At 37.3% G+C, this 13,472-nt stretch overlaps 1 protein-coding gene across 8 annotated transcripts in view; it reads left to right on the forward strand.

Moving 5' to 3' along the window:
* The window catches only part of PCNX1 (pecanex 1), a gene marked incomplete at its 5' end in the record, with an annotated part of 89,637 nt that overhangs the window by 5,500 nt on the left and 70,665 nt on the right, over positions 1-13,472 (forward strand). For 7 of the 8 annotated variants that reach the window (XM_083864265.1, XM_083864267.1, XM_083864268.1 and 4 more), the window contains 4 exons: positions 2,563-2,771; positions 8,631-8,736; positions 11,399-11,444; positions 12,297-12,386. In XM_083864265.1, the coding sequence (XP_083720391.1) occupies positions 2,563-2,771; positions 8,631-8,736; positions 11,399-11,444; positions 12,297-12,386 (451 nt within the window). Of the gene's footprint in view, positions 1-2,562; positions 2,772-4,496; positions 4,554-8,630; positions 8,737-11,398; positions 11,445-12,296; positions 12,387-13,472 lie in introns of those variants that run through there. The other variant, XM_083864272.1, reaches the window with a different exon arrangement.

The following is a 13,472-nucleotide window of genomic DNA, read 5'->3' on the forward strand; positions in this document are numbered from 1 at the left end:
CTACAAATATGAAGAAGGAAAAGCAGTCAGATACCTTAGCTCTTTAAAATTTTTTCTGCAGTCCTGTGAAAACAGGGTGTGAGGAAAAAAATTGAATTCCCTGTTAGGTTTGCTGCAAGTTACATGAGGTGTTTTGCCTTTTTTTTTTTTTTTCATGCTTGCTCTTAAAGCTTTCCTTTGAAAAACCGGATGTGTAGATTTTGCAAGATAAACTGGATATACTGTGACCTCACTGCTGTAGAGGGGAGAAATGGATGAGCTCTCTAGACAGAAAAGTACAGGCATGTCTTTTATGGAGGAACTCTAGTTTTTGTTTTCCAGCTTTAGTCTGATTCTTCTGGTAATGGCTTCAGAACACTGGGTATTGTTGAGGAGAGCAAAGTTGAAGCCATGTGGGATGGCAGACTGACTGGCTGGTACAGGAAGCTCATGCATTTTACCAAAGTTAACGGGCTGGCCTTGCCTGCAGGGAACCCACTCTGAAGATTTTGGAAGTAGAAGCACCTCATTTCTTGAGGAAACCATTCTAGCATGGCTTCAGGAGTTGTAGGGATGCCATATCATTGTGCGTCCTCTTTGCTTATTGATGCCAGCTTTAAGTAGCTTGGTTTCCTCTTTCTTCTTAGCTGGTGCTTAGTGGGTGAATCTCTCTGTTCATCATGATGGTGTCCAGCTCAGCATGCAAAATGAGACTTAGCAAACTTCAGCTTAGTTTGCCTGGCCTACTTCAAATATTATATTCAGTGTTGACTTAACTTGTTTTGGAGGAAAAGGTAGATGGTGGTGGTGGTTGTCAGACTTGACTTGTTTTGGAAGAATACATTGCTAAGTTACAAAAAGTCATCATGGTGATCAAAGTTCCAGGGACATCTTTACGAGTCAGAAGGGAAAATAAGGAGAGGAAAAAGAAAAGGAGGCCTCTCTATTCAGCACATATGACTATGTTGAGTCCTTTATAATTGTTTGCCTGACTACTGTGGTTAGGTTATGCTACTTAAAATCCTTCTAAGATTCAGGGGAATAATTTTATGTTGGAGATTCTTACATTGTGTAATGTTACGATGTGTTGTCAGCCAGTCAATTATAAATGACTCAAAATGTTTCTATGCACTGGTTAGAGAGTGCATAGAAATGCTGTTTTCTACTCTGATCATTTTTTTGACTCTGCAAGATGTTCCTGGGACTTGTTTATCCATGATGACTCTTCCTGTGGACTCTGTAGGGGGGTATGAAAATGAGCTGGAATTGTCCTTCAGCCGTGAGGTCTAAAAAGACAGTTCATCTGTTCTACTCATTTACTACATTAAGATTCAAGCTGGATATCAGATGTTTAATTCTGATTGTCTTATGTCTGTGTGTATTTATATATTTTGGAGGTATATCTCAAACTGCACCATGAGCAGGGTAAAGGATTGTGGTGTGGTGAAATACTTCAGAACCTAAACTTTTGTTGCTTTTGTAAAGGAAATTGTCTATTTTTGGATGAATACTGAGACTTAATATCTCATTTTGTTTAGTCACTGCCTAGAGAAATGGCAAAACTTAAAAACACAAAGCATGTTTCAGAAGCATGAAAGCATCAAAGTGAATTCTGAAGTTTAACCAGTAGTTTCAATACTTCTAAATTGCTGTCAGGCTGGACTCTATCAATACCTATTGCTGAAGTGCTTGATCCATAAAAGCCACATTTACCTCTGCAAGAGTTGCATGGCAACTCTTAAATTTGAGTGGGATTTCAAATGTTGAATTTCAGAACTGAGGCTATTTTTTGTATGTGGCTTCTGGCCACCTTTCATATAGATGAAAAAAATTTCTTCAGAACATGCATTGGCTACCTTTCCATGGGCATACAGTGATCTAGCACATATCTTTGCTGCCTGTGGTCTTGCAGGTTGTGTTCTGCTGTGCAGTGTGTGAGTCACACATGTAAGCAACCTCTTTATGTATGCAAGTAGGAAACATTTTGCTTTTTGTGACTGATCAGTGTCTTGTCATGCAGCTATAGCTGTTGAAAGCTGTCAAGCAAAGTCAAAACACTTGTGTTTGGTATCTGAGCAGGTTTTTCTCCCATCCAGCCATGCTGTCAAACTTGAATCAAGTTTTTCTGAAATGTACTTGGTGCTTTGTACTAGCCCTGAAATAAGATCTCACCCCATGCTTGGTTGGTTTTTCATACGCTTAAAATCTGCTCATATTTTTTTACTCATAACAGTTAATAAAAAGTATTGGGTGTCAAACATGCTAGCTCTAAGTTTCCTAGTCTTAAGTCTTGCACTGCAAAAGTGTGGGAGAAGCAAATGAGAGTTGAGCTTGGTTCTCAAGCTTCAGTCAAATGAGTTTATTTAGCCCAATGCTGTGGGGATTTAGTATCTTTGGTAGTCCAACTGCTTCTTCTTTCTGTTTTGCAAGACTTCTAACATTTTTCACACAAAGACTGGCTGTAGGTGTTGTAACTTTCAGAATGATTGTATTTTCTTATGAAACAAACTGTTAAAATCTAGATAGTCTTCTTATGGATATTGAACCTTGTGTTCATTAACTTTTTCTTACTTTTTTTGAAAGGCTCTTCCTTCTTCCATGATGATAGTAGCTGTCTACTGCCCAGTGATAGCAGCTCTCTTTATCGTTTTGAAGATGGTGAATTACCGTTTGCACAGGGCGTTGGATGAGGGAGAAATTGTGGAGAGGAATGCCAGTGAGCATATGGACAGAGGTGCAAAAACAGAACAAAGCAATGTTTCAGCCAAGAGGAAAGACAGCAATGGGCCCAGGTAAGTTGTCTGCTGATGTTTGCATACTGCTTCAGATGGCTAACAGTCCTGTCTTCACTGGCTGACTGGTGATTGAGATTAAACACTGAGGAATATAGATACAGATGTGTATAGTTCTGAAAGATGGTTTTAGGTCTGGTCTTGAAAACCAGACTTATTTATGTATTAGGTTTGAAATTATGGATTCACAGTAATTTCCTAGTTCCTCCTGCAAAGGAGTTCAAGAACAGTATTGAACGTGCTATAGCATGGAAATTATAGCACGGAAACTATAGCATGGAAAATGTGAGCCGATTAGGTCACTAAATACTTAATGAACATAATTAGTACAAGTAATCTTATTTCAGTAGTAGATGTAGTATTAACAATCTAGCTGTCAAAGAGTACATATTGCATGCTAATTCTTTTATCACCAGAAAGCGTGTCTGATTGGGTTTCAATTTTAGTGTTGTGAAAACAGGAGTCAGATACAATACTTGACTCCAGCCATAGTCTTTTTAAGGAGAATGCTGTCCTGTGAATTTGGAAATTCTGGAATTGCTCTGCTCAGTAATGAAGAAAATGATTCTGAAGTACTGTCAATAGGAGGTGTTTCCTTTCCGGTGATTGCCTTTGTAGCCAGTGTAAAAAAAAAATCAGAGGTTTTCCTCCTCTAACCATACTTTTTGGAGAAACAAGAGCAAAAGATGACTCATCAGCAAGGCCAGCTTAACCAGTTTGATCAGACTCCGGATGTGTTAGGAGCTCTAGTAGTATCAAAGCCTCTGCCTGACTTAGATAATTGAGGCCATCTTAAAAGTTAAACTGTATGAAATAAATCAAACTTGAATTGTTAGCTTTTAGAGATGACCCTTCTGTTGTCTCTGAGTTTCCGGTACTAGTAGCCATGAGTAGTTTTCAAAGTGAGGTGATTTGTATGCTGTCCTGACTCTTAAAAGGTTGTGTGTCTTACTAAGGAAATGTAGTTGAAAGAAGCCTCTTGAGTGTGTTTATTGTGATGCTTTTAAAGAAAGGAAGTGTTAAACTGCTGCTCTTTAAAATGCTAAGCCTAGAAGTAAAAGGACTTTCCCATGTGTATATGGGGTAGCTTTTCATGATCCTTGGTTCTTGTGTCTTCTCTCACCTCAGGTATTGTTGGCAAAACCGGTGTCTTAGATTCCTCTAAAGCTGATATACAGTAACTTCTTGTATCAATCTTTTATAAACCCGGCCTTTTTTCCATGATGTGTTTGGCAACTGAAGCTGCTGATTTTAATTGTGACTCCGTTTAGATCACCCTATACCTTACTAAAACTGTATTGAGGTATTTTGGCTGACTGCTTCCCGAATTGTATCTTAATGCTTACTCTGCTTAATAAAATCCATGGAAGTAAACTAGTGGTCTGTTCTTTCTCATGCAACCTTGGTAATGCATGTTTTAGGTGTGACCTTTAGGCCTTTTGTCTGAGTGGTTTTTGGTGGGGTATTTCTTTTTGTTAGGTGATTTTGCCGTGTAGCTTTTTGCTTCCAAAACAGGGGCCCAAAGCTGGTAAGGGAATTTCTGCTAGTGTTGTGAATTACTTCTGGATATTTCAGTTCTGTTTTGTCTAGGGAGCAGTTGACATGGGACGAGTTACTACATTATAGCATTGTGAGCTCTGAAGTAGAGGTTAGTTTGATGCTGTGTGTCCTGCTTGCCAACTGAAGTTTCATTAACTTTTATATGATCCTTGTTCCCACTTTCAGGTCTCTTAACTAGAACTGGGAACAAGGTCAATGCAGAAATTACGGAGTTACTATTTGGTAAGTGGGATGTACAGTATATACTAATCTTTGCCTGGAAGCTTACAAGAACTCTGGGGTAGCATTCAAACCAGTAGATGGAGATGGGATGTAGAATGAGTCTTTACTATTGAGCTGTAACCTTTTTAGTAAGTTAAATTGGAACACTAATACAAACCCAAACCTGTCTGGTGTATGTAGGGTTTTCTGTTTTTTTTTAAACTCTGCTCCCCTAATACATGGTGGATATAGGGGAGATCTGAGCAGAGGTACTATCCTAAATATTTGCATAATCAGAATATTAGTTTTAATAGCTTAGGCTGCAGCATGTGATACTTGAATAAATATGTGTATAGCTTGCAAAACCATCCTAGAGTTTTTATCCTGCCACATAAACACTCATGGAGACCACTTTAGATACAAATCTTAGTATATTTGTAGGATTAAGCAGTGATTGTGTTCAGGATTCTGTTTAGTTTCTAAGAGCTGCTGTTCTTCTTTTATGAAGATGTTTATCCTCAAAGTGGTGCTTTCAGGTATCTTAACAAATGATGTGCTGTCACTTGTAGGCTTGCTCAAACTGCTCATTTGTCTTCAGTTACCCTTGGTTTGTGGATGGGGGTTTCTTTCCATGAAACTTTGGCATGTTTAAGCAAAGAACAACTTATTGTTCCTTTAGAATGCATTGTTTATTTTTTGCTGTCCTCTTTCTAAAGCTGAAATTCTCTAGTTAATGTTTTTGGAAAAAAAGTCTTAATTTAGAGAAAGGAGTGTGAATGGCTGTTTTCATACTTAGTGTTATACTTGGTGTTAGTATGTTAATGTTTGAAAGCAAGTAGAGGGAATACAGGCTCCTGGTCTCATAGAAATATAGGAGAAGCAGTGCAAGCATGATCTTCATTGGGTATCAGTAGACTCACAAAAAATAATTTAAAACATTAAAGTCAATCCTTCTTTTGGATATATGAATATGGCTTCCTGTCAGTGGCTGTTATGGCTCAAAGTATCATAAAGTGTTCATCTGGTGACACTATTGTTCCTGATCTTTATTAGCATGGGGAACTGTAATAATGATGCTACATAAATTTCATGTGTACTTCTACCAAATAAAGCTACTAGCTGGAGAATGTTACATCTTTGAAGTATTTACAGTCTACTTAAATATGAGCAGGAAAATCAGAATTTTTAAAGGCAATCTCTAAAATTGTTGCCTTGCCTTGCCTTTGCTATTTATTCTCCTTGCAGTTCTCTGTAGCTGGTGGACCTGTTCTTGATTTTGGAGTTAGTTTTTATTTTTGACTATCATAAGTGACTCCAAGCTTGGAAGAAAATTTCTCTTAATACTTGAATCTGTTGTGATCTACCATTTGCAGTACACGCAGTGGTTCTTGGGTATTTTGAGAACAGCCTCCTGACTAGTTACCATACTCTTTTATTGGACATTAAGGAGAGATGATGACTTTCAAAAGAAAATAATAAAAGTCTTCCTCTGCTTTGTCCAGAAATCAAAGTAACTTATTCCAGGTTACCTCTTGAAGCTCTGGTTCGAATGTCAGATGTCTGTAGTCAATCAGCCTGTGTCAGATTTTCAGCTTGAATTCATGTAGACTTATGGCCTCTTCATGCTTTTGCTTAGTCTCTGAGATGCTGATGAGATATACCTGTAGATAGTAATTTCAGTTCAGAGTTACTGGTAATTAGAAATAGTTTTCATTTCCTTTTATCATCTTTGAGTGCCTCTTACGCAGCAATCTCTTTTGCTGGATGTGATTTTTTCAGTCTTCTTGATTGATGTAGTAACTTCACTGCAGTTATTTTATTTACAAACTGAAAAGTGTAACGCTTTAAGGAATGAAGACAGCAAACTGTAAGAAACAGATTGTAGAATTTCATATCAGGAAGGCCTGGCCACAGCACTAGCATCAAGTATCTCCTAAAGAACTCTGGATATTGCTAAAGTCCACTTAGGCATACAGTGGTCAGTCCTAGATATCTGTATTTCCTGCTTCTTCCTGCAGACTTTATTTGTTGATGTTTGTTACTAGCTTTTGTTCATCCATTGATTTGTGTGTGCTATCACAGAATATAGAAGCTGTGAGTAGAGTGGCAGTGATGGATTTTGTTGTTGCTTATGCTGGTATCTGATGGGTCAGTTTTAGTCAAAATTGCCGCCTTCTTTGGCTAAGTACCTGGTTCTATGCATGAAAGCTTATTTGCAATGACTTATTTTTCTACTTCATAGGATGTACTTTAATCACATGCAGTGTTTCTTAATGAATTATTCAAACAGAAAAGGAATTTTTTTGTGAAAGGCATTCTGATCTATCTTCAGTTGTCATTGCAATGTATGCTAAACTTAAACATAGTGAGAATTTTTCTGTTTAGTCTTTAAATTCATGTTATGTCCTTATGTATTCTTAAAATGCTTACAGGAGGAGACTTTGGCTGAAGCTGGTGCTGTATCTTTTAAAATTCATTTTCCATACCTGCCTTAGCATAACTGATAATACTAGATCAGAGAGGGCCCTGTAAATTGCCATCTTCAAGAGTATGCCTGCCTCGTTGCTGAGCTGTAACAAAAGGGTTGCTTCTCACTTCTTTTTTTTATTTGCTGGAGTTGGACCATAGTTGTTCTGCTAACTAATGGCTGGTTGTCTTTTAAGTTATTTTTACTGAAGGAATATATTCCTAATTTCAAACTGTCCTTTTTATGGTCACCTCTGATGTAGGAAAAATTATGTGCCTCTTATCTAGAGTGGTTCCTGGGGTTGTGCCTTTACACCTCTCCAAGATGACAACAGCTTGACATGTCATGCTGTAGGATGAATCGTGTGTCAGGTCCTTTAGTGTACAGACAGTTTGTTTACAATATCCTTGATTGATGTCTATATATTTAAAAATTATTAGACTCCTAGAATATGCTGAGATGGAAGAGGCCCATCAGGATCATCGATTCCAGTTCCTGGCCCTGTGCAGGCCACCCCTATTGAGTGTTGTTTTTAGTGGGTAAGACTTTCCTGTAAGACTAGTTGTCTGCTAAGTAAGCTCTGCAAGTGCTTCTGTCCACTTCTTTCCCCTTCTTCAGAGACCCTTTGTCTTTAGTGTATTTGGTCTGTTGGGAAGCTGTTGTTTATATTTGGGAAGAAGCAGAAAGGATCAGTGTCAAATAACTCTGCAGTTACTTCTGTTTAGAAGTCTCCTGGACCAAGATGCTTGAAGGGTGCTATAGTGGGATAGGAAAAAGATTGCCTCAACGGCTTCCTCTTTGCAATTAACAATCAATGCTAGCTTGGATCCTTGTGTTCTAGTGCTCAACTTACTTCAGACCCCATTGTCCTAATGGACAAATCCAACTGGCTTTTGTTTCACAAAATATCTGCCTTTGACAAACCGAATTCTGTTGAATTACAATTTGATGGTGTTGCTCTAGGAAATGCTTTCAAACCAATGGGTATTAATCCTGAAAGAGTGAAATCACTAGGATGCAATGATATATATGTTGTACCTCAAAATATTTCTTGGTCGGAACTGTAAAGTATCTGAAGGGAAGTTATTTTTGAGTAGAAAGATGTGGTTTGCATCTCTGGGAGAGATACCATGGCCCTGTATGTCTCTGCCTATTGAAAAGTTTTCACATGTGGCTTTCTTCATTAGCCATCCTTGCTTTTGCTTCCAGATTCAGTCTAAGGAAAAGACCAGGAGTCTTTTCCATGCTCTGAGTCCTATTATATTTTTCTATTGCTGAATTTCTCGGTGTTACAGTTGAATAGCTGATGCAGAAGTTACATGTGTGCACATACAGACAGGGAGAGTTTAATATGTCAGCATTTTGGAATGCCTTATAGTGCCCAAGTGTTCAGTTTGTGTTGGCTGGTGACAGCGGCCTTGTGGCGGCAGTTTGTGACAGTGTGTGGTGCTCTGGCTCAGACTGAGCCTCCTGTGTCAGCCAGCCAGTGTCCATCCAAGATATTGGGATGTATTTGAGCCTCTGATTTTTGAGAAGAGAAAATTGTTTTGAATATGTACTCAAATCAACACAGACAGACTTTTGTTTCACTGTTGGGATAATGTGTTGGTTTCTTTTAATGTTTCTCTCAGTGATCCTGGTGGAGGGATTGAGATGTCAGAGTTCATACGAGAAGCAACTCCCCCTGTTGGCTGTAGTTCACGCAATTCTTATGCTGGGATAGATCCAAACAACCAGGTAAGAATTAACACTACTGCAGTTGTTACCTTAGTATTGCTGGGTTTACAGTCTGTAAATAACCTCTTTCTATTATTTTGTGGGGATTTTTTTTGTAATTTATATTAAACAGTTTTCATTTCTGTATGGAACTGCTTTATTAGGAAGGCATTGCATTCTCCCAGGAGCATAGCTTTCATCCCATTTTGTACTTAAATTAGAAATGGCTGGATTTTGAAAAGGAACCTACTGTCCCATCAAAAGGTTCTCCCTTTTGTTCAGTTAGCTTTCTTCTAATTTAAGAAATCAAATGGCTCAGAGTATGGTGAGCTAAGTACTAAGAACTCACTGTGGTGGGATTCTCTTGTCCCTTTGGGTATCTGTGAGCCATTAGATAGCTCAAGCTGTGTCTTCATCTTTGTGTTCTAACTTTGTCTTCCTCCTTTTTTTTTTTGTTTTGTTTTGTTTTGTTTTGTTTTGTTTTGTTTTGTTTTGTTTTGTTCTGCCATTTAAAGCTTAATTGATGAATTTAAATGCTGTATTTAAGGAGGCTTCTGTTATCTTAGACTGTATCCACTGCTGATTATCTCTTGCAATTTTAAATGGCTTTCTGCAGGTTATTACTCCTGATAGTTCAGATTTTGTGGTCAAAGAAGTTAGTTTGCTAAAGTATAAAGAAAGATAAACTGCTAGAAATGGGAAAACTAAAACTGTTTGGGTTTTTTTGCCTGTCCTCTGCAAAATCATCAGTTTCTTGATTCTTCAGCAGGGTTGGGAAGAAAGCAATGAATAGGGACTCCTGCCAGATGGAAGTGCTGAAGAACATGGCTTTATTACATTTTAATGTAACTTCTTTATGCTCTAGTTGCCTTGAATTTCACTGGGGAAGTTGCTGTGTTTCTGTATTATGTCTACTAGGTTTATGTGTTCAAATTCCATAGAGTTGGATGTGCTGTTCCTTCTCTTTAGCTTGTGACATTTAGCTAGTTGTGGCTAGTTTTTATCAACCCTTCATGAGGACAAGTAGATGAACTGGCCAGGCTGTACAGTTATGTTGATAATGAGCAATGCAGCATCATGGTAAAGACACGGAACCTGTCTGCAAATGACATGGAAGTCCTTGGCATGGTATTACAATATCATGTTCTTCTAATTAGCTCTCTGAGCAAGCAGTAGATAATATAAGTGCAGTGGTATGCTAATGTTGGTGTTTATCTGAATCATGCTGAGTTATGCAGCATAGATACCCTTAAGAGATTTTTTTCCTTTAAAAGAGAAGGCATTTGCTGGTGTTCGAAGGAGTAGGAAGCAATGGTCCATGTAGGAAGATAGAAACCTGGTGCCACGACTAGTTCTTTGGCTGGTCTTTGAAACAAAAAAAAAAGTTCCAAACATAACAGTTTTGATATTAGTCCATGTGAAGAAGTTCAAGCTACTGTGAAAGAAAGTATAGCATTTAGAATGTATCTGTCCTAATAAAATTAGTATTCACTGGTCCCCAGTGATTGAATGTGCAGCATCAAAAGGGAACATGAACAGTAAGCATCTGAGCTCTGTTCAGTTTGTGTGTGTGAAATAGCTTTTCTTTTCTTCAGTGACAGCATTCAGCAAGGCATATTATTGAATGGAAAAATGTTGAAACATGACAAAATTAGTAACTTAAAGTGTGTGCGACAATGTTGTGAAGAAAATTTATTAAGTAAGCTCTTAGCTGCTTTTTCACATTACACATAAAGCTATTGTTCTTCTGTGCTACTGCTGAATAGGATCTGCATGCATCTTCAGGTTACCTGAAATTGCTGTGCTTACAGAAAAGAATTAGTAAAATTATGCTCTTTTCCCCAGGGTAATTTTAACTGGGAATTTTTGGAAAACAGCATCCCAATAAGTATATATCTATCAGTTAAATGGCCATCATTTTTATGTATTTTAGGTTCAAATTTTGCCTTTGAGTGCTCTTCTTCCATCTTATTTCTGAGTGATTTAATTATCTGACACATGCATTGTTGTATGCTATTTATAGTTGAGAGGCTGTATTGAAAATGTTATTGAAGGAAAGACCAAATTCTCTTTAGCATCTCTGCAAACTAATCTCCAGTGGATTATAGGAGATACTTAGAAAGGTAGATTGCAAACCTAAATGGTGAAACTTTTTGTATAAGGAGGTACCATGCCTGCTAGTTTGCCACTGAATGTGAAATTAACTGGAAAAATATATCTTTTCACATGAGAGCAGGTTTTGGATTTAGCTTGGTGTTTACTGTGTTGAGCAGATAAGTTTTATACTAAGATTGTTTTAGGCAACCAGGATCACCGCATTAAATGTTCAGTTTTACAACAGCAGTTATCAGTATAGCACTGCACTTGTACTTTGTTGTCGCATTAAGTAAAGAGAATTCCTAGATTAGAAACTTCTTAAAATCAGCATAGTAAAATCTCCATGGACACTGACTTTTGAATGGAGTAGTGCTGTGATGTAGTTGGATGTTTAATTTACATGACTTTTCATCTCTTTGCAGTGGAAACATAGTCAGAATTTTAAAGCACTGTGCTGCTGGATGCTTTTGTGCCTTTAAAAACCTCTCCTGGGTGTCTAGGCAAATGCATATATTGTAGTAATAGGAAATAACAATTGTTTATTTACTGAAAGTGTACTGATTTTTACATGATTACCTGTTTCTAGGTTGGATCTGGATTATCTCGTCTGGGAACAGCAGCAACCATCAAAGGTGAGATTTTTAGCTACTTAAATTACCTTGCAGAAGCACTTCAAATCACTATTGTTTACTGTGTTGTTTCCAAATACTGTCTACCTTAGTCATCTTGATTTTTTTTTTCTTTTTTGAGCAAAATACAGCACTTACTAGTTGGGGGAAGTCTTCTTTGAACATGGAAATTATATGACCAAAACATGAGGAGAGAACATTCTGGGGCCCATATTCTACTTCCTATGTAATGACAGGTTTTCCTTTTGCCTATAAAATGCAGAGCCAAAGGGTTGGTTGGGATGGACTTTTTTCTACTATTTTGAGTTCAGTGCAACTAATTACCCTTCTGGTATTTTGTATATCAGTGACTTGATTACTTCTTGTTGCTTGACATCTGGCTAAAGTATTTTCCAGCCCCTGTGAACTCTTCTTAGATGAAAAGATAACAATTCTGCATATTATGAACGTCTTCGTGTAAATTTATCCAGCCAATAATAAGGCAAAAAAAAAATTGAATGTGGATTTTTGTCACCTTGATTTTTTTTTTTTTTCCCTCCTTGCTTTTCTGACCATTCTGAGTATTTTCTTAGTCTACCCCTTTATTTCTTATGGACAGCCTTGCAAAAAGAAATATTCTAATGAATATACCTTTAGGGGAAAAAAATATTGCCATTGAGTTCTTTGGAAGATGAAAGAAATACAGTAGACAATACATGTATCTAAAAAAAAATCTTGTGTTACTGTAATTATGTAATTATTGTTACTTAGCTATAAATGAAGAAATACAAGCAACAGTTTTTCATGACAAATGAGAAGGTAGATGTATGTGTTAATACTTTGAGCACTAGTACTCTTATTTCTTAAAATTTGCAGGTGATACTGACACTGCCAAGACCTCTGATGATATCAGTTTGAGTCTTGGCCAGAGTTCTAGCCTATGTAAAGAAGGGAGTGAAGAACAAGGTAAAATTTCTTCTTCTCCATATTTAAACATGGTGTTTTGTTACCAAAGACCCTTTGCTTAATATGCTAAATAAATTCATGCAGTTTGTTGATACCCCTTTCTTAGAGTCTATCTTGAAGTTCCCTGTTTCCTTTCTTAATTACTCAAGCTTCTGAGAAGTGTAATTTGAATGCTTATAACTTTATTCTTAGACTGTGTTTCTTGTTCTGATATCTTACAGCTGGTAATAAATATTTATTGTCATCTTACTGCTGAAAAGATAGCTAACTTACATTTCTTTAGACAGTGTCTCTCAGACTGCAGGTGGCCTGGGGTTAACAGACTTTGTTGTAGACTAATTTGCTTTCTTTATGAGTGCAGACAAATGTAAATGTGGTGGGCTTTTCTATAAAGTAAATAACTCCATACAGAGCTCTATGTTTTTAGAGCTGCAGACTGCTTCCAAGATGCAACTTATCAGAGCTTGGTGCTTTTTTTTTTTAAATTCTTTTCTAATGTGTATGGAAACTATTGCTTATGTTCTGAAACAAAACAGAGAAATTTTTCATTTAGCTTCATTGCCAGAAAAAGACCTATTCAGACTAAAACAGAGTATAAAACCAAAGGGAAACCTTTGTTTGCTGATTTTCAAGTACCTGGGGATTAGGAGGAAGTTAAATCTGAGAATACCACCTCTCATTTTGCCAGTTTACTCACTAATGGGTGATTAGAGCCATTTGATGGATGATACAATCATTACTGTGTGATTCAGTGCAGAGAGTGTGTTTGAAATGGAGCATCACAGGTAGGGTTCTGCTACTTTCAGCTGAGTAATCTAACTGTGAAGTCTCCTAAGTTGCATTTGTGTTCAAATATACTCTACAGAAATTTAGCAAGTGTAGAAACTTAACTTGGTCTCCAGATCTTCTATTTTTAGTGACAGTTGCAAAAGGGAAAGTAGCTGGCTTTTAGTACTGCCTGCAGATGGACACTTTCACAGGGGACTACTTGTGATAGGTAACGGGAATGATTGTGTTAATCAAGAGCTGACAGTAAATCCTCATGATTTGCTTAAACAGCAAAAACACTTTTTTTTTTTTTTTTTT

This window comes from Zosterops lateralis, assembly GCF_965231275.1.
Source record: "Zosterops lateralis genome assembly, chromosome: 6".
Lineage (NCBI taxonomy): Eukaryota > Metazoa > Chordata > Aves > Passeriformes > Zosteropidae > Zosterops > Zosterops lateralis.